The sequence below is a fragment of the Ciona intestinalis genome, chromosome 11 (assembly GCF_000224145.3).
Source record: "Ciona intestinalis chromosome 11, KH, whole genome shotgun sequence".
Taxonomy (NCBI): Eukaryota; Metazoa; Chordata; class Ascidiacea; order Phlebobranchia; family Cionidae; genus Ciona; species Ciona intestinalis.
Window position 1 is genome coordinate 2142829 of NC_020176.2, and position 18698 is coordinate 2161526.

Here is an 18698-nt window from a genome sequence, read left to right on the forward strand (position 1 = left end):
AAGTTAAAACATGACAGTGATCTTTCGTTTTTATTTTCAAATTTTTAAAATCCCCCAAAATTACTGAAAAATATATTAACATTTTTTTAGGATCAAAAGATGATCTCACCCTCTTCTGATAGGAAGTCCTCATTTCCTCCATCTCTTCATCTTTTCCCTCGACCTCTCGTTGTCGTTGGTTGCGAGCTTGCTCCGAGGACATCTCCAACCTCTCCTTGGTTTGCTCCAATGTGTGGATGGTGCTTGCTTGCTCCTCAAGCTCCTCTTCCTGCTCCTGCATCTTCCCTTCAAGCTCCCGGATCTTCTTACGGAGACCGTTCACCTGGAGGAAAAAAACGATGATAAAATAATGATAAATTAAAAAATTTTTGTTGAACATTTTTTAGAGTTATTTATTTTTACTATTTTTAATTTGAAATTGAACCAAAATTATTACTTTTGCAAAATTGTTTGGTCCCAGAAAACATCTTGTAAAAAAGTTAAAATAAATAAGCTAAGTAGTATCATAAATTTATACTATGATATAAAACAAAGTTAATTTTAGCATTTTATAATGTAATTTATTCCTAATTTTTTCTATAATTTAATTTATTTTTCACAAAAAATGACTCACAAGTTGTCTATCATCAGAATCACGTGAATTATTATCTTCAAGATCATTTTCAAGTCGTTTGATTTTATCACGAAGATTGTCTACATCATCGTTCTTCTCCTGAAATAAATCACGTGCATGAGATATCACGTGAGCATGTATTTTCATGAGCGAATATTTTTGTGAATGAAACTTTCGTGAGTAAATATTCATGTGAGTGAACATGTTTTTTCGTGAATCTTTTCGTGTGAATATATAGTTCTGTGAATCTTTTCGAGAGCATATATTTTCGTGAACATGTATTTTGCAAGAAAAACTTTTGCGAATAATTATTTATCTACCACAAAATTATTAATTTTAAATAATAAAAGGTAAAAAAATAATAAATTTGTTATATCGCCCCCTCCCAATAGTTTTAGATATCATCACCAAATTTAACACTGTTTAAAAAATTTATGCTCTACCGTTATAACTTACATCTAATTCCTTCTCTAGTGAATTATTCTTAAAAAATTTATGCTCTACCGTTATAACTTACATCTAATTCCTTCTCTAGTGAATTATTCTCAAGTAATATTTTATCTTTTTCTCTCTGAATTCGATCCCGTGAAGTTTTAAGTGCGGTGACATCAGCTTGTACCGCATATAGTTCGCTGTCAAACCTAGAAAAAAATTTTTTTTTATGATTTATTTAGTGTGGTGTATAGAACTAAAACCATGTTCATTGATTTCAACAATTTTTCTTAATTTTTTAAAAAAAAATTAAAAATTAGTTTATTTGCGTTGAATTTTGTTTTTACGTTGTTAATTTCATACCATGCTATTGTGTTTTTTAGAAACTTTTAAAAATATTAAATAAAGATACTTGAATTTGATTGCCATTAAAGCTAAAACTAAAAATTGTTTTAAAAAGTGGAAACACAAAAACGTTCAATGTAAAAAATTATTTTACCAAATTTTTAAATTTTTTCCAATAACTGAATGAAAAAGGCAAACCAAACCAACAAAATGCATAAAATCATAAAATATTTTAATCAAAAACTAACTTTCTTTGTTTTTTCTCAAGTTCATGATTTTTAGCGAGCGTTTCTTCCAAATGTATCTTAGTATCGCTCAGCTGTGCGTTCAACCGTTGCAATTTCTTTCGGTTTTGTTGATCGACGCGATCTCGGTCCTCAACCTCCTCGTTTAATTGCATTATCTGGATAGAAATCATATATAAACATAAAAATCATAAAATAGTTAGTATATATCGAAAACACTTTTTTTTTTATTTAAAATTAGATTTTTTTTTTTATAATGGATAAATAATTTAGAAAACTTATTTTGTGTAAAAAACTTTCAAATTTGTTGTGTATAAAATTTAAAAAATTGGTTTCTATAAATGAAGTCTTAAGAATTATACCTTCAGTGGTTTTCAAGCATTGTTTTAAGTAGGTATTCTACTTTCAGCTTCACCGAACCAGATTAAAAACCAGTCCAAACCAACCCAAACCAGCTTAAACCAGTCCAAACCAACCCAAACCAGTTTAAACCAGTCTAAACTAGCCAAAACCAGTCTAAACTACCCTAAACCAGTTACCTTTCTATCCAAAGCTTTTTTATCAGCTTCCATTTCTTCAACATTATCTTCAAAACTCTGAACCTTTTTTTTCATCTCAAATTGGAATTCTCGGACCGCTCGTTCATATTTTGCCTTGTATTCGCCATCTAAACACATTTCTCCAAACATTGTAAAAATATAACTTACATTGTTTTCTAAATTTAAAAAAAAAATTATTGACGAAAAAAAAATTCCTATATTTTATTGTCAAATATCAGATTTAATTTAATAATTTAATTTATATATTTTTTTTATTAATAATGAAAAAAATAGCTTCATATATTTATGATAAAAAACCTATAAATGAAAAAGGCATAAAATAAAATATTTATGAAAAATTGTTTATTGTTATGTCATAATGTTAAATTACCCCATTATGAAAATATGACATCATAATGAGCATATTATGATTTCACAATTATATTCAAAATAACTATTTTAAAAAATTTTTTTAATGGGGGCTTTTGGGTCGTCCAAATTAATGGCCATACCCAAAAAAAAGAGAAAAAAAAGAAAAAAATCACCCACAAAGTAACATACATGGTAACTCGTAAGCTGGCACGAGGTGTATGAAACAGAACAAGCAAGTTTAACGACTGTTGTTTTTTAGCCATGCGAGGATAAAGTAAGTTTTTATTCAATATGACATCACAATTACCTTCTAATTCTTCATCTGAATCAATATGCGTGGTATGATCAGCGTATAGAAGTCGTTTCTCGGCTAATTCAACTTCCATTTCTTCAACTTTTTTCAGTAAATGTTGGTGACTGGACTGACTCTCTGTAAAAAAATTGTTATATAGTAGGGTGGGGGAAGACAGGACACCTTTAGCACATAATATCCAAATATACTGATTATGTTTAAACAATTAACAATGGTCTATGGGAGTCCTTAAAGATACAGTTTTTTAATTCTTTGAATGTTCTTTATTTACCACCAAATGGGACGAGAAAATAGAATGAATATAAAAATAAAACATATATATATAAACCAATTAAACTACAAAAAAACAAAATGATTTTTAAAAATAGAATGAATAGGTGTTCTATCTTCCCTCGTCCTACTAAATTACCTTTAACGATTTTTTCAAGTTTAATTCTTTCTTTGGTTTCAACTTCGAGAACCTCAGTTGCGTGGGCTGCTGTTGCTTGCTCTTCCTCTAGGTGGAGCAGTGCGTCGCAAAGCTAAACATAGAAACATTATAAAATCATATAAATACAAAAAATAATAATTATTCTATAATTACGTTCATAATAAATACTGTAATTTCAAAATAAATAGCCTGCAATTTAGCTTTCGAAATTTGGGCAAGTTCTAAACAAAAGCTGTCACAAAGCTAAAGCAAAACATAACAGCTAATTTGAGCGACCTTTCTAGGGCTATATTATAACAGATCTGAAGATTTTTAAATCAAAACATATACAAAACTTGCAAAAAATTGTGTGTATTTAAAATTGGATAAAAATATTGACAAACTTATTTTAAGTGATTTATTTTTAAAATAACATCAAACTTAAAAAAAATACAATTTTAGATTATATAGTAAGTTGGGGTAAGATGGGACACTTTTTCCTTCTATTTTCTAGTCCAGTTTAGTAGAATACAAAGAACATTTAAAGAATTATAAAACCGTATCCCCACGACTTCCATAGACCGTTGTTAATTGTTAAAAACTTGATCAATATACTTAAATACTATGTGCTAAAATTTCCCATCTAACCCCNACAATTTTGTATTTTCTATTATATAAGTAACCAAACCTTTTTATCCAACATAGTGGTTGCAGCTTGCAGGTCATTTCTGTCCGCCAAAACTTTGTCATATTTTTCTTTCAATATTTCAATTTCCGCCTATGTGTAAAAATCATATTAAAATGAGAAACCAGAACACCTGCGTCATAACAACTGTCAAAAGCAAGTTACATTCTTTCATTCAAGCATCTAAACTTAATACATAACCTACCCCAGCGTTCTGTAACTGGTGTCTTAGAGTGCACCAAAACATTTTTAGCCACTTTCCCACATTTTTTTAACATGCATTCTATAACTTGATCACTGGAAATTGCGAAACTAGTCCTCTCTTTAACCGCAAACCACCTGTTTCTAATGATTTTGATTAGCGGTGCTTTGTGACTAAACAGAAACTTATTCTCATACACATTTTCCCCTTGATGTTATTATTTTTACGTTAAAGCAATCAGGGGTTCATGAGTTCGTCGCAACAACTTTAGGGGTTCACCAACCCCAAAAAAGAGCTCTGACAATCCTGTATTTTCAAACGCAAAAAAAAACTCTACCTTAAAAAATTGCTGAACTCCTACGTTTTAAAACGGAACCAAAATATTATTTTTATTGTCACCTCTTTTTCTCGGAGCTCTTCCTCGGTCCTTGTCACTTCCACAAGAGGGAGCACCTTGGTGAGGAGCCGCCACCATGGCCACTGCCGAATCGCCATGAAAAGTCGGACATTGCGTTGGATGCAACGAACCGCGACCACTTGGACCTGTGATAGTAGGTATTGTGATGTCATAGGGTGGTATCGGATTTATGGACCTCATGCCCGCTGCCGATTTGTGACGTCGGTGCTTTTTGAGTGTGGTGTATTTGTACAGCTTATGCTCACTGTCGAGTTATAACATGGGTGACTTATACACCAGGCGTGTTCATACACCTCGCGCTTACTGTCGAGTAATAACATAGGTGTCTTCTCATACACCAGACACACATGGTGTAATCATACACCTCATGCCTACTGTTGAGTTAACAAATTTAAGTCTTTTCATGATAAAAATACCATAATAAAATGTCTTTTCATACAATATCCACAACATTTTACGAACCTTTTTCCTTTCAAGTCTCTTCCTCGCAAGATAACCACGACAATGAGCTTGAAAGGCTATTATGACATCACCAACCTTCGCGTTACGACGATCTTGCATTGCGTTCAGTGAACCGGAACGGAAGAAAACCTGCAAAATTCAGTTGGGTTAAAATAGCAAAAAATTATTTTTTTTGAAAAGAAATTATTAAGTTTTTTATTTATGGCATAACTGAACAGATATAGAAAAATATATCCTGATATTACCAGTGTTGCACATTTTATTTTTTAAACTTAAAAGTGCTCCGCAATAAAATTTACTATATTTCTGTGCTGCTCAACAAAATACTCTACTTTTCAGTGTTGCGCAATAAAATACTCTACTTTTCAGAAAAAAAAATGTTTGCGCAAAAAAAATGTTCAAAACCACCAGTGGTGCCAAAAAATTCTTACCTGAGTGTTTCCAATACGATATTGCGACCTCTCAAGTTCAACTTGTTTGATTATATTCTCCGTGGCCTCCTTATCGTCAAGCAAAGCAACAGTTGTTGAATTAGAAGGCAGGTTGGCTGATAATTGACGCAGCAAAACATCAAAATGCCGACGAAATTCGTAAAACACCATGTGCTCGGGGTAACCTAGTAACGAAAACAAAATTTAATGTTTTTATTTTATTTAAATTTACAAAATAGAAAATAATTTAAATAATTGTTTTTATTTTTTTTTTAATTTATAATTTTTTTTTGGAATTATTAAAATAATTTAAAGAATCTTTTAAAAGGTTTGTGTATATAAATTAAGTGCTTCGGCTACGCAAGGGTTTAGGTTTTGGCCGATTGGATTTTTGTGAGGGTTAGTATAAAGAACAAGAAGTCTGGGTGTTGAGGTAATGGGCCAAATCTGGTCTAAATTCCAGGTCCTAGGCAAAGACCTTACCCATATAGAACAGAACGTGCAAATACAATGTTGGGGTAATAGCCAAATCTGGGACCTCACTCATATAGAATAGAACGCGCATATACAATGTTGGGGTGATGGGTCAAATCCGGGGCCTCACCCATATAGAACAGAACGCGCATATACAATGTTGGGGTAATAGGCCAAATCTGGGGCCTTACCCATATAGAATAGAACGCGCATATACAATGTTGGAGTGATGGGTCAAATCCGGGGCCTCACCCATATAGAACAGAACGTACATAATGCATATACAATGTTGGGGTAATGGGCCAAATCTGTGGCCTTACCCATATAGAATAGAACACGCATATACAATGTTGGGGTAATGGGCCAAATCTGGGGCCTCACACATATAGAATAGAACGCGCATATACAATGTTGCGGTAATGGGTCAAATCTGAGGCATCACCCATATAAAATAAAACCGCATATATAATGTTGGGGTAATGTAATGGGCCAAATCTGGGGCATCACCCATATAAAATAAAACCGCATATATAATGTTGGGGTAATGTAATGGGCCAAATCTGGGGCATCACCCATATAGAATAGAACGTGCATATACAATGTTTAGGTAGTGGGCCAAAACAGGCCTAAATCTCGTCTATATAGAACAGAATCAACAATCAACAAAAACAACATCATACCTTGCTTATGCATCCTTGCAACATCAACAAGTTGAAATCCCTGAAGTTGACGACGGATTAGGGGTATATTGGGGGTTCCCCGGGGCTCGTTGGGTTCAGACGGGGCCACAGCAAGAATAAAGTGGGGCTGGGTGCGACGGAGCATGTCCACTAACCCATCCTGTAAAAATATGTCTATGAGAAATGTAACGCACATGGGATAAAAGATTAGATATTTTTTGAACTTTTTTTGAAATTTTTTTTAACTAAAGTTGGTTAAGGTGTTTTTTATAAATCGTTTACTCTATATATGTGATGTCTTAAAGTGAGGTGGGCCAGAGAAATTGGGATGTAGGTTTAAGGTGTATAATATAATTCCGTACAATTTTGCTTTTAGAGGAAAATCATCACAGATTATTGGAAACAATACCGCCTTAGTATCCTTAATAAAGTTACTCAAAAATCACCCTGAATCACAAATCCATGAAACAAATTATCTCTAAGAAAAAAATCAATTTTCAAAAAAATTCAAAAAAAATGTTAATTTTCTGAAAAATTCAAAAAAAATGTTAATTTTCAAAATCAAATTAAAAAAACAACTTACGGTTTGAAACTTTGTTAGCAAACAAAGAGATTTCTTCACGGCAACTGCCCCGGTTGAAACATTCCAGGATTTCTTGAAACTGGGGCTTCGTTTAATGCTTGAATTCCCCCCGTCGAGTTTTAACCCCGATATTGACCCATGTAACCTTTCACCCGCTGTACCCCCAAACATTTCCGAGATGTATTTTCTGAAGGGTGAAATTAAAAAATTAAAAACTTAAAAATTTTAAAAATATTAAAAAATTAAAAATTATACACAACAAAATATGTTAGTGTGGTGAACATTGCAGAATTTTGTATCAGAATAAAAAAAAATTAACTTTTATTTATAGAAAAGCGATTTTTATATAAATGCTAAAATTATATCATTTAAACCAAATTTTTCTATACCAACAATTGCTACTTCTTTATATATTGCCACAAAATGTTTTTTTTATATATAGGCAATGAAATACAGTAGTGGGTGGCAAATTTAAAGTATTTGCCACATGCCACCGTGAAATTCGAGGTCTGATTAAAAGGAAACTAACTTTTTAGATTCTTGCAGAGCAGCAGTTGCAGTAGAACCTGTAGAATTATAACGAGCATGATTCAACCACCCAGTTGTATCGTATTCCACGCTGTGGAGTCCTCCTTGATGCTGGATGTGAATGTGAGCACTCCTCTCTGATCTCTGCACGATCCCACGAACTGGTGTGGAGGATTTAAAAAAATAATTAAAAAATTTTTTCTACAAACATTATTGTCAAATCTATTTTAAAATCCCGCCCTGTATTCGCCTAAAAACACCCACTTTTTACACCTTTATTGAGTTAATTTAGTATAATACGAAATACCCACACTCTGTTAAAACAAAGACCTAGTGATTGATTTGAACTAAAAACTGAATATTTAATTCAAAATATTTTTATTTTTTTTAAATATTTTTTTGGAATATTAATTTTAACAAAAAAGTCACGATCCCCTAAACCCCTTGGCTGCCTCCCTGGTTACCCCTATATTGATAATACTGATAATTCTCACATTGTTTTGGTTGTTGTTGGTTTTGGAGCAAAAGACGATCAACGAAAGTTTCATCGCTTGCCCCCTGTGACCCCGCTTCTTCATCCAGTAACCATAACAACCCCTTCCCCCCAACACTTGGTGGCTGTCCCACCACATCAATGCTGTGTGTGAAGTCACAATCAGGCACTGTGATGTCACAGTCTATATCCTCCTGTTAATCAAAAAAATTATATTTTTAATTAATTTTTTTCTTTTTTTTTTAATAAATTCCCTTAAGAAAATTACATTGCATGCAGTTTTAGGTAAAAACAAAACTAAAAAAAACTTTACAGAGAATTCTTCACTAGTACCAAAAGTTAAATTTATATATATATAAATTTTTTAGTTACATTCTATGCGAGTATAAACGAAAATAATTAAATTAAAGGTAAATTTAAAAATTAAACTTAAAGTTAAATAAAAAAAAATCCTTTGTACAATACCTGTAGCGACCAGTCTTTATAAAAAAATTAAATTAAAAAAAACAAAAAAACAAAAATAGTAAATCTTTTGTAAAATATTCCTTTTGTACAATACCTGTAGATATCGGTCTCTATAAAAAAGTTAATTTAAAATAAAAAAAATCTTTGGTAAAATATTTCTTTTGTACAATACCTGCAGGTAACGGTCTCTATGAGACGTAAAAGCATGACTGTGGTAATGTGCATGTAAACGGTCTTGTACATAGTTGTATGTAAGGTCAGAATATGAAGCGCCCCGTTGACCCTCTTTGACCCCCGATGACCCCTGATAACCTGGGGTGTCCACTAGTAGGATCGTGTGTTGGGAGCGATGAGATGACGACAGTGATCTGTGATGTCATAAAGGAAATTGTGATGTAATAAATGTGGCACAATTCGAAACATTTTTTTAATGAAACATACAATTTAAAAAATATTTTGAGCAAATTTATAACTAAAACAAAGTTTTAACCTGTTGATATAAGAGACAACAGATCTGAAAACTTCAATGTAAAGTGTTGTAATGAATGAGTTGAGTTGTTGTTCACCACTTTGCTTTAAATCCTCTATTTGCTGTGAAATAAACGTAGGTTATACATTACCAAACATTTTACTTTAATTTTTTGATTGATTGATTTTTTGTTTTATTTTCTCTTTACTTATTTTTTTTCTGTCTTTTTATTTATTTTTTCTGTATTTAAAATTTTTTTTTATTGGTAATTCTATTCGGCCAATTCTGACCCACATCCTAGGTCCAATGGTGTGACTTGCTAAGCCCAAGTATAATGCTTTGTCACACTGTTTGATATAAATGCATGTAAAGTTTATTATATTAACATTTTACACCTAAACTTTTTTGTAAAAAAAAGTTTAAAAACTTTCACTCACTGGTATTGCTTGCAGTGAGTGTGAAGATAAAGAAGACGATCTTTTAAGTGATGCGGATGACATGGAGCGATGTTTCTTCCCGGATGTTGGTTGGAATATTGCCTTTGCGAGTCGCTCAGGTGGAACACCGAGTAATGACGCAGCTTTTTGTGCTGAGTCAGCTTTCGCGAACTGGTGTCGGCCGCCATTTACTGAAAATGACAAAATATATTTATAATAAAAAATTATTTTGTAGGAATTAAAATAAGACAAAATATTAAAAACTGTGAAAATTTCTAACTATTTAAAAAAAAAAAACAATAAGATAATTGTTTTTTTTAAATAAAAAATAAAAAGAACTTAACTCAAATAGTACTCAAAGTACCCAAAAAACTTATTAAAAAGTTTAAAACATAAAGAAAAAGTTAAACAAGATAAAAAAAAAACAATGGAAAAAATCAAAAACTGAATAGGCATTTTTAAAATAAGAATAAAAATTAGAAAAACAGACAAAAGTACGTATAAGCAAATATTCAATTAAAAAGTTAATTTTTTTTTAAAAAGATACTTCACCTTTTTGTACTCCAGCCATTCCAAGATGAAGAAGAGCAGCCAAGATGAGGAAGACGGACTTCCTCTCCTCCGTGGAGAGTCCGAGGACCTCAAAAGCTTTCTGGAGGTGAGCGAATCCTTTGAGAGCATTCTGCTGGAAGTTGGGATCGGATTTCTCATCAAAGATGATCAGAGGATTTTCAGCTTGCTCCAGATCAAGGAGAAACAATTCTCGCCTGTGATTGGAGGATTTAAAATTAAACCGGCCAATTAGAAAGAAGATGGTTCAAAAAAAAATTTGTGAAAAATTTAATTTTGTAGTTTTTTTATTAAAAAAAAATATTTTTGTATTTTTTTTTATATTTTAAATAAAAAATGTTTTATTCAAATCAGACAAAACATTAGTTTTTAATATAAATACTTATTTTTGTTACCAGAAGATCAGTTATTAGAATATAATTTATGCCACATAGCAACCAACATAAAAAAAATTCAATACTTTTTTAACTTTATGTCAAAATTAAAAAAAAATCTGTAAAATTATATTAATTGTCATATTTACCTTAATTGTGGGTCAGCACCGTACAAGAGTTGATAAAAAACATGGAAATTTGTTTCGTCCTCTGCTTTGTAAACCACACGGCTACGTTCCAACAGCAAAGCCTGTGGAGGTAATTTGTTATTTCTTGGGTTGTAAGCATATAAAAGTCAAATGTGTAAAATTTTTAATTTATTTGATTGTTGCACATTATATAGTAGGGTGGGGAAAAATACGAGACCTTTTCATTATATTTTTTCGTCCCATTTGGTAGTAAACAAAGAAAATTAAAAGAAATATAAAACCATATCCTTGCGACTCCAACTGACCGCTGTTAATTGTTTAAACACGATCAGGATATTTGGATATTATGTGCTAAAGGTGTCCTATCTTACCCACCCTACTATACTATTAAACAGTTTTAATAAAAGACTAAAAGTTATATTAAAAAAGGATACAGAATGTCTATACCTGTACAGAGAGTGCAGCCATCTGTCCAGTTCTGTCAAAATCCACACTATATATATGCACGCACCTCGTGGCAGCTTTACACTGGTGTGTGGTGGCCGTAGTAAAAGACGAAAGTATATCCATAGCACAGTTTACTTTTTCAACTAAAAATTATAAAAAAATGGTTTATTTAAAAAAATATAAAATCTTTTTTTTTTTTTTATTAAAAAAAATTTATCTTTTTTTAAATTAAAATAAATTATAACATTTGTTTAATTCTTTTTTAATGTTTTTTTTTGCTATAATACTGCAATGAATATTTACCTATATTTGAAACGATATATTCTTTGTTGTTAATAATTGTTTTTCCTATATGTCAATGACACCCAATATTTTATTACATGAACATATATAAAATCTTTTAAAAGCAAAAAATTTTATGTATATTTTTTATTTTTTTTGGCTTCAAAATGTAAATATAAAAATTAACAAAATCTGAAAAAAAATTTTTTTTACTAAAAAAACTTTTTTTCCGCAAAAACAAATATGGTTTTGGCTATAAAATTTTAATTAATTATTACTTACCAGTGGGAGCATTGGTTGCAGATGAAATACTAGCATAGTAAGATATCATATGTCGAATGTTATTAGTTTTTCCAGCATTCGTGTGCCCTATACTAATGATGCATTGGTCAGAATTCGAAGACATCATGTTTTGGTGCGCGTGTTGCACGATGGCGTACACGTGCGGCGGCGTGTCACCAAATCTGCTGCCCTTGTATGTGGATTTAACCTGTGTACATAAAATCCGTATTGGTTTTTTTCTTAAATTTAATAAAAACATTTTTTTTTTCAATTTTTTTAAAGTTTTGTTTTAAATTTTGTTTTTTTCCGCTGCTAATTATGTTCACAATTTAAGATTAAAATACTCCATACTCACAGTATTAATATTATATTATAAAATGAAAATATTCCACAAAAAAACCCTGGTAGTTAAATATAATTACCGATTAATTATTATTTTCCGCTGCTAATTTTGTTTACAATTCTATAATATTTAAATGGTCTAAAAAATTGGTAATAAACCTATTTTCCTCAATTAATTTTATTTTTTTGTGCTGCTAAACACGCCCGCAAATTTTAAAATTTGGATGCAAAAATTAAAATTTTAGATGTAAATATTATATTTCAGATGTAAATTTTCCACAGTACCTGCGATGTATAGTTGGACGGATTACTTTGATCTTGAGCGATTGTGATAAGATGTGGTCCCGCAAACGTGTGGACCAACCCCCCTTCATATCTACATGATAATGTGTGTAGAATACATGACTCATTTAGATGACGAAGTGAAGCTACGTCTCCTGCTCGGTCAAATTCTGCTTCATTCGCCTGAAAAGGGTGAATGCGAAATTTGGAATATTTTACACAAAAAATTAAGGGTCTAAAAAAAAAAGGAATATACAATGCACACTATGCTTTATAAAAGTTCAAATTTAATATATTCAGTCGAATGTATTATGTAAATAATAAAATACAAAAAAAATAGAAATTATTTTATTTTTTTTGCTGTATTTTTTATTGAAAATGTTAACAATAATTCCAAGTTTACGCAAATTCTGTTGGAAAGAAACAAAAATTCAAATATATATATATGTATAGAGAATTATGTTAAAAAGTAAAATATCTGACACATTTTAAAAATAAACTTTCCCACCAAATCAACATCTTCTTCCGGAACCATCACTATCCTCTTCGTAAGCTCGAGCTCGATCCAACATTTTCCATCTGGCAACACTGGAGGGCTTGGTTCACCAGATGATGTATCTGGGAACAAAATTTAAATTAGTAAAAAATTTTATAACATATTTTTATTTCTTTTTCTTTTATTTTAAATTTTCTTAACGTTTTAACAATTTTAAAGCATTGTATAGCAGCTTTTTTATTTTTTTATTATTTAAAAATATAGCCTATATAACATAGGCAATGGCATTCATTTATTCATTAAAAGTTTTGATATTGAATGGCCCATTACTTCAACACCCAGGGTGCTACCACATATTTAGTGACCACTGGGTTGGAGCAATGTCCGTTAAGTGTCTTGTCCAAGGACCCATATACACCTATTAATATTGTTATCAGTATTATTCATTGAATTCTATATCCTTTGTTTATAATGCAAGCACCTAACTACTGAGCCTCAAGGCTGTACCAAAAACTTGGTTACAATGCAAGTAATTAACCCAGAGACAAAATGCTGTACCAAAAATTTGATTTTAACGCAAGCAATTAACCCCTGAGACAAAATGCTGTACCAAAAATTTGATTACAACGCAAGCAATTAACCCCCGAGACAAAATGCTGTACCAAAATTCGATTATAATGCTAAGAACCTAACCACTGGCGATGGACCAAAATTTATGACACCAATAACACCATACCTGCAGTAATGAGATGAGCACTGGATATTCCGTCCTGGTGTTTCAGCCAAACTTTTTCCTTTGTTTTCCATATTACACCAGGTAAGGTATCAACGTCCACCATCTGGTCAACTCCATTTGTCTCAGCATGGTCAATGGACCTCTGTGGGCAGGAAGGCAATAGGATATTTTAAGTAAAAATAGTTAAAAATTTAAGTAAAAATTAAAAATAGGACAAAAAAAGTTGTTTTTCTTAAAAATTTTATTTTATGAATTTTTTTTAGTTTTTTGGGGGAATTTTATGTTTGCAATTTAAAAAAGTACAAAATTAGATTAATGAATTGGTTTGTCCCTCGACAAAATAAGTTAAAAAAATATGCCCTAGAACCATTGCCAAGTAAATTTTAACCTAAAGAAATGAGATGGGATGATATTTAAAGGTGGAAAATGTTAGAAGTGGAAAAAAAAGATTTTGAAATTCATAAAACTGAAACCTTTTATAAGTTTTGACAAAATAAGTAAAGTAAAGTTAAAGTAAGAAAACTGGGTAATAGAGCAACTTTGGTCAAAATTTAAGGACCTCACCCATATAGAACTGAATATAAAAAGGAAAAAAATAAAACCTCAAGATTTTCAATTTCAACAGACACAGGTTGTTGTTCTGCTGCTGTTGTTGTTGTCGATTCAATATTTGTTGTTTCTTCAATTGTTGATTTTTCACTCATCAAAACTTCACTTGTTGCAACATCTGTTGAAGTTGATTCTTTCTGTTGTTTCCCTGAATCAACAATTTCAACTTCGTTATCAACATTTTCAACAGGATTTAACTTTTCAGGTGAAGTTAATGTTGATTCTGTTGAAACTTTTTTCTCGTCTTTTTCCAAACCTTTGGTCAACATTATTGTTGTTATTGAAGCTGTTGATAGATTTTGCACTTTAGTTTTTTTCGATGTTGTTGATTTTGTTGATAGCTTTGAATTTGTTGCCAGTTCAACTGGTAGAATTTTTTGAGTTGATGACTGATTTGTTGATTGTTGATTTTTCTGTGTTGAATGACTTGTTGATTGTTGATTTTCAGTTGATGACTGATTTGTTGATTGTTGATTATTTGACTCTTTCAACATAGCACTTGCATGCAGCTCATTTGGAGTAACTGCAACATTCTGTGTTTCAACTAAACTCGATTGTGTCCTCAGTTTATTTTGAGGTTTCTTCATCTCACTTGCAGAGTTAATTCTCTTTAATTTGCCTTCTTCCTTTGGCTTCTCTTCTTCTGCTTTTTCCTTCAGGTATAGGAGAGAATAGAAGAAAAAGAGGAGGGTGAGAGAAGTAAGAAAAAGAAGGGAATTTTAAACTTGTGAAATTAATGTAATAAAACTAAATTCACATGCATGCTTTGAAAGTCTCATAAAAAAAAACATTAATTTAAAAATACATTTAAATTTGTAACACATAACTAACCTTCTTAACAGCTGGGAGCTTTGGCGAAGTATCATCTTTTGCCTAAAACCAAACAAAACAATAAATCGAACAATTCAAAATAGTAGTATAGTAGGGTGGGGGAAAATGGGACATCTTTTTATTCTATTTTTTTGTCTAATTTGGTAGTTAACAAAGAATTATTAAACCGTATCCTCACGACTCCCATAGACCGTTGGTAACTGTTTAAAACACGATCAGGATATTTCGATAATATGTGCTAAAGGTGTCCCATCTTCCCCCACCCTACTATATATTAATATGTTTGAAAATTTTAAGTCCAAATAATATTTATTCCCAAGTAGGCCCATACAGTGTGACCAATACAGAAAAATTCTCAACAAAATGATTTAAAATTTAGTAATTTACATTCTAAAATATAGTTTAAATTAAAAAATAATCTAAAAAGTTTATACCTTTTGCTCCCAAAAGGAAAAGCGACTTCCAAACATAGTAAGTTTTATCCAAACGTAAGCACTTAGCACATAAAAGCAATTCTATTCTAAAAACAACACATTAATATGAAGTATACAGTGCATGGTAAAACAATAAACAAGGCCCCTTGCAAATATTTTCAGCTCTAAAATAGACTGCAATTAATCTACACACTGGCACATGTAATCACGGTATATAAACTCGGTCGCTAGTGAAGAATCCTTTCCTAACGCCCTGCGGTATATCTGCTTACCGCTAAACGTGACTACTAATGTCTAACATTTTTTTACCAAACCAATCTGTAACGTACCGAAAAATGGTGCTAAGCTAGTTGAAAACGGTAAAAAAAAGCCCGCGACCGATTACCTACCAAATAAAATAATGGCACTACTCCTCTAGGCACTAACCCCCTCCCAGTACCTACCCCTTAACGCTTTTTACCAACCTAACCTGTAAAAAATAGAGCCTAAACTATTACAAAACGTTAAAAAACGCCCGCGACCGATTATCTACATTTTACAATAACCGCGAACTACCAACCTTTAACACTTTTTACCAATCTAATCCGTAACGTACTAAAAATAGAGCCTTAACTATTGCAAAACGTTAAAAATCGCTCGCCAACCGAATAACTACATTCTACAATAACCACTAACCCGAAACTACACACCTCTAACAACTTTTTACCAACCTAATCTGTAACGTACCGAAAAATAGTGCCTTAACTAGCACAAAACGTTAAAAAACGCCCGCCGACCGATAACTACATTCTACAATACCACTAACCCTAACTACCAACCTCTAACTCTTTTTACCAAACTAATCTGTAACGTACTAAAAAATAGTGCCTTAACTAGCACAAAACGTTAAAAAACGCCCGCCGACCGATAACTACATTCTACAATACCACTAACCCTAACTACCAACCTCTAACTCTTTTTACCAAACTAATCTGTAACGTACTAAAATGGTGCCTAAACTATTGCAAAACGGTAAAAAACGCCCGCCGACCGATTACAAACAAGAACCACTAACCCCTATAAACTGCCAACCTCTAATACTTTTTTTACCAAACTAATCTGTAACGTACTAAAAAATAGTGCCTAAACTGGCACAAAACGGTAAAAAACGCCCGCTGACCGATTACCTACAAAACTAACGTAACCAAGAAAAGTGTTTAACTAGTACAAAACGTCGGCTACCGATTACCTACAAAACACAATAGCAAAACATTCTATCTGTTGTAACATCCATTGGGGGTAGTTAACAAAAGAACTAACAATAGCTCTGCTTGTTAATCAGCATCCTAAACATTGTTGAGTGCTTTACCAAACGCGCCGGTCCGCCAGGTTACTTAATCCCTAACAGATGTAGGTAACATTTAGGTATATTATAACATACACCAAGGCGGATAGCGTGTACTGCCGCTTAGTAGCGCCATTTTGAACTAGAATAGGGCATCGTTACGTGACGTCACACTAACACATTGGAGCAGTTGAAAAATAACTAAACGTCAATCAAATATACGTGAATTTTGGCGGGATTTTTAAAATGTCAATCAAAGTATAAGGAAATACCAACGTGGGAAACACGACGTACATAATGCAATGTTAATCACTTGTTTAATGTAAAACGTTTGAATGGTGATGGCAAATACAAATAATAGCGCGGGGTAAGATAGGATACTTTTTTATTATCTTTTCCCAACTAATTTGGTAGTAAACAAAGCATATTTACAGAATTATATAACCGTTACCTCGCGACTCTAAAACAGCGTTGTCAATTGTTTAAAACACGATCAGAAAACATGGGGTTTAAGTGCTAACGGTAAACATCCAAATTCTACCGTATTTTGGTCAGACACGTCCTGGCCTTTCTATATAATTAAGCAGTAAAAACGTGAAACAAACGCTTTGCTGCTACTGCTTCCTTCCGACAAAAAGTTGTATACACAATGGTAGTCGGTATGAGGAAGTCAGGGACCTGACTGGAAAAGTCCTTCATTAGGAAAACGCGGCTACCGTTTGATGTCATTATCATCTTCGCACTTGAGATAACGGCTATTATGACGTCACAGTGCGCTGCATTTCGTCATAATGGGCAGATAAAGCGACAGACGCGAAAGTTGCGGTTGAACTATTTCCGGTACCCGATTTGAAAAACGAATATTTTTGGCGACCTTTTTTAATTGCAACTGTACCAGTACATTCACTCATAATACCTGCATGTTAAGCTGCAATTACAAAAATAGCTGCGTTTCACAATGAGACACATCACACGGCGAGAATATGATGGAAAAACTCGTTTAATGAGCACTAACTGCCTGCAACATTTTCTATCTTAAATTTAACATACACACTTTTGGCTAAAATAACAAAGACGCAAAAAACCTTTTACCATTTTTTCTGACTAAAGTGTTAAAAATTTAAACCATTATGGTCCGCGAAAAACTTTATTTTCGTAACACGGACCGGTAAAAGCGTCCGTATAATAGTATACGCCAAATTAATATAAATTTACGTATTCTAGGCAGTAAGGTACGGGTTAGCAATAGTTATAACAATGTTGCTGTTCTGCCGTGCTGTGACCGTCACTTCCTTGTTACATACTGAAGGAAAATATTGTGACTGGCTACATACGTCATCTCGCTACCTAGCAGCCGCATCGGGCAAAAATCGCAGTGTTGCCAGTTTATTTTATGGCGGAATGCTCGCGACAGTGGATTTGGGAACCTGGCAACACTGGCGAAGACAACTGTCGTCCTACAAACACAGATATGTGTGACGTCATATAACACTCTGTCCGACGGGTGGCTTTGATTATGACATCATACTAGTCGCGGCAAAAGATACAAAGATTGTCGCGGCGTTTCTTTGACGAGTTTGGTCTTTTTGATCGTTAGGTGATTGAGTCATAACCACTTCCCGGCAGCAGCCAATACATTGTGACGTGGCGCACGCGTAACAATGAGAAAGGATAGGCACAAAGTATATGCAGACGGTGGCAAATTCTGTTTACGAAAAGTTTTTTTATACAGCATAAAAGTTCGCCTATTTAAGCCCTGCTAGAACGCCAGTGTAGAATGCTATGTTTGTGATGAAAAACAAAAAAATGGGCCTGGATTTATGTTAGAATTTCAATTTAATATGTTGACAATAGGATATGAATAAAGAATAAACAAGAAATTGCGCCCTGGATTTCGTGGTATCTTAGAATCTAACTGTTGACACTTAATGTCTGATCGCGCAAT

At 32.5% G+C, this 18698-nt stretch overlaps 1 protein-coding gene across 5 annotated transcripts in view; it reads right to left on the bottom strand.

The window, feature by feature from the left end:
• LOC100183025 (unconventional myosin-XVIIIa) overlaps positions 1 to 18698 on the bottom strand; it is a 34571-nt gene that overhangs the window by 6473 nt on the left and 9400 nt on the right. For 2 of the 5 annotated variants that reach the window (XM_026836576.1, XM_026836573.1), the window contains exons 8-34: positions 14996 to 15037; positions 14158 to 14817; positions 13556 to 13697; positions 12832 to 12941; positions 12327 to 12506; positions 11700 to 11907; positions 11136 to 11278; positions 10689 to 10789; positions 10148 to 10362; positions 9596 to 9786; positions 9180 to 9280; positions 8862 to 9057; positions 8226 to 8418; positions 7733 to 7892; positions 7204 to 7390; positions 6621 to 6780; positions 5467 to 5651; positions 5036 to 5164; positions 4555 to 4698; positions 3957 to 4046; positions 3269 to 3380; positions 2854 to 2976; positions 2175 to 2302; positions 1639 to 1793; positions 1131 to 1254; positions 614 to 712; positions 110 to 322 (exon numbers count right to left, since the gene is read on the bottom strand). In XM_026836576.1, the coding sequence (XP_026692377.1) occupies positions 110 to 322; positions 614 to 712; positions 1131 to 1254; positions 1639 to 1793; positions 2175 to 2302; positions 2854 to 2976; positions 3269 to 3380; positions 3957 to 4046; positions 4555 to 4698; positions 5036 to 5164; positions 5467 to 5651; positions 6621 to 6780; positions 7204 to 7390; positions 7733 to 7892; positions 8226 to 8418; positions 8862 to 9057; positions 9180 to 9280; positions 9596 to 9786; positions 10148 to 10362; positions 10689 to 10789; positions 11136 to 11278; positions 11700 to 11907; positions 12327 to 12506; positions 12832 to 12941; positions 13556 to 13697; positions 14158 to 14817; positions 14996 to 15037 (4491 nt within the window). Of the gene's footprint in view, positions 1 to 109; positions 323 to 613; positions 713 to 1130; positions 1255 to 1638; positions 1794 to 2174; positions 2303 to 2853; positions 2977 to 3268; positions 3381 to 3956; positions 4047 to 4554; positions 4699 to 5035; positions 5165 to 5466; positions 5652 to 6620; positions 6781 to 7203; positions 7391 to 7732; positions 7893 to 8225; positions 8419 to 8861; positions 9058 to 9179; positions 9281 to 9595; positions 9787 to 10147; positions 10363 to 10688; positions 10790 to 11135; positions 11279 to 11699; positions 11908 to 12326; positions 12507 to 12831; positions 12942 to 13555; positions 13698 to 14157; positions 14818 to 14995; positions 15038 to 15429; positions 15540 to 18698 lie in introns of those variants that run through there. The other 3 variants (XM_026836575.1, XM_026836577.1, XM_026836574.1) reach the window with 3 other exon arrangements.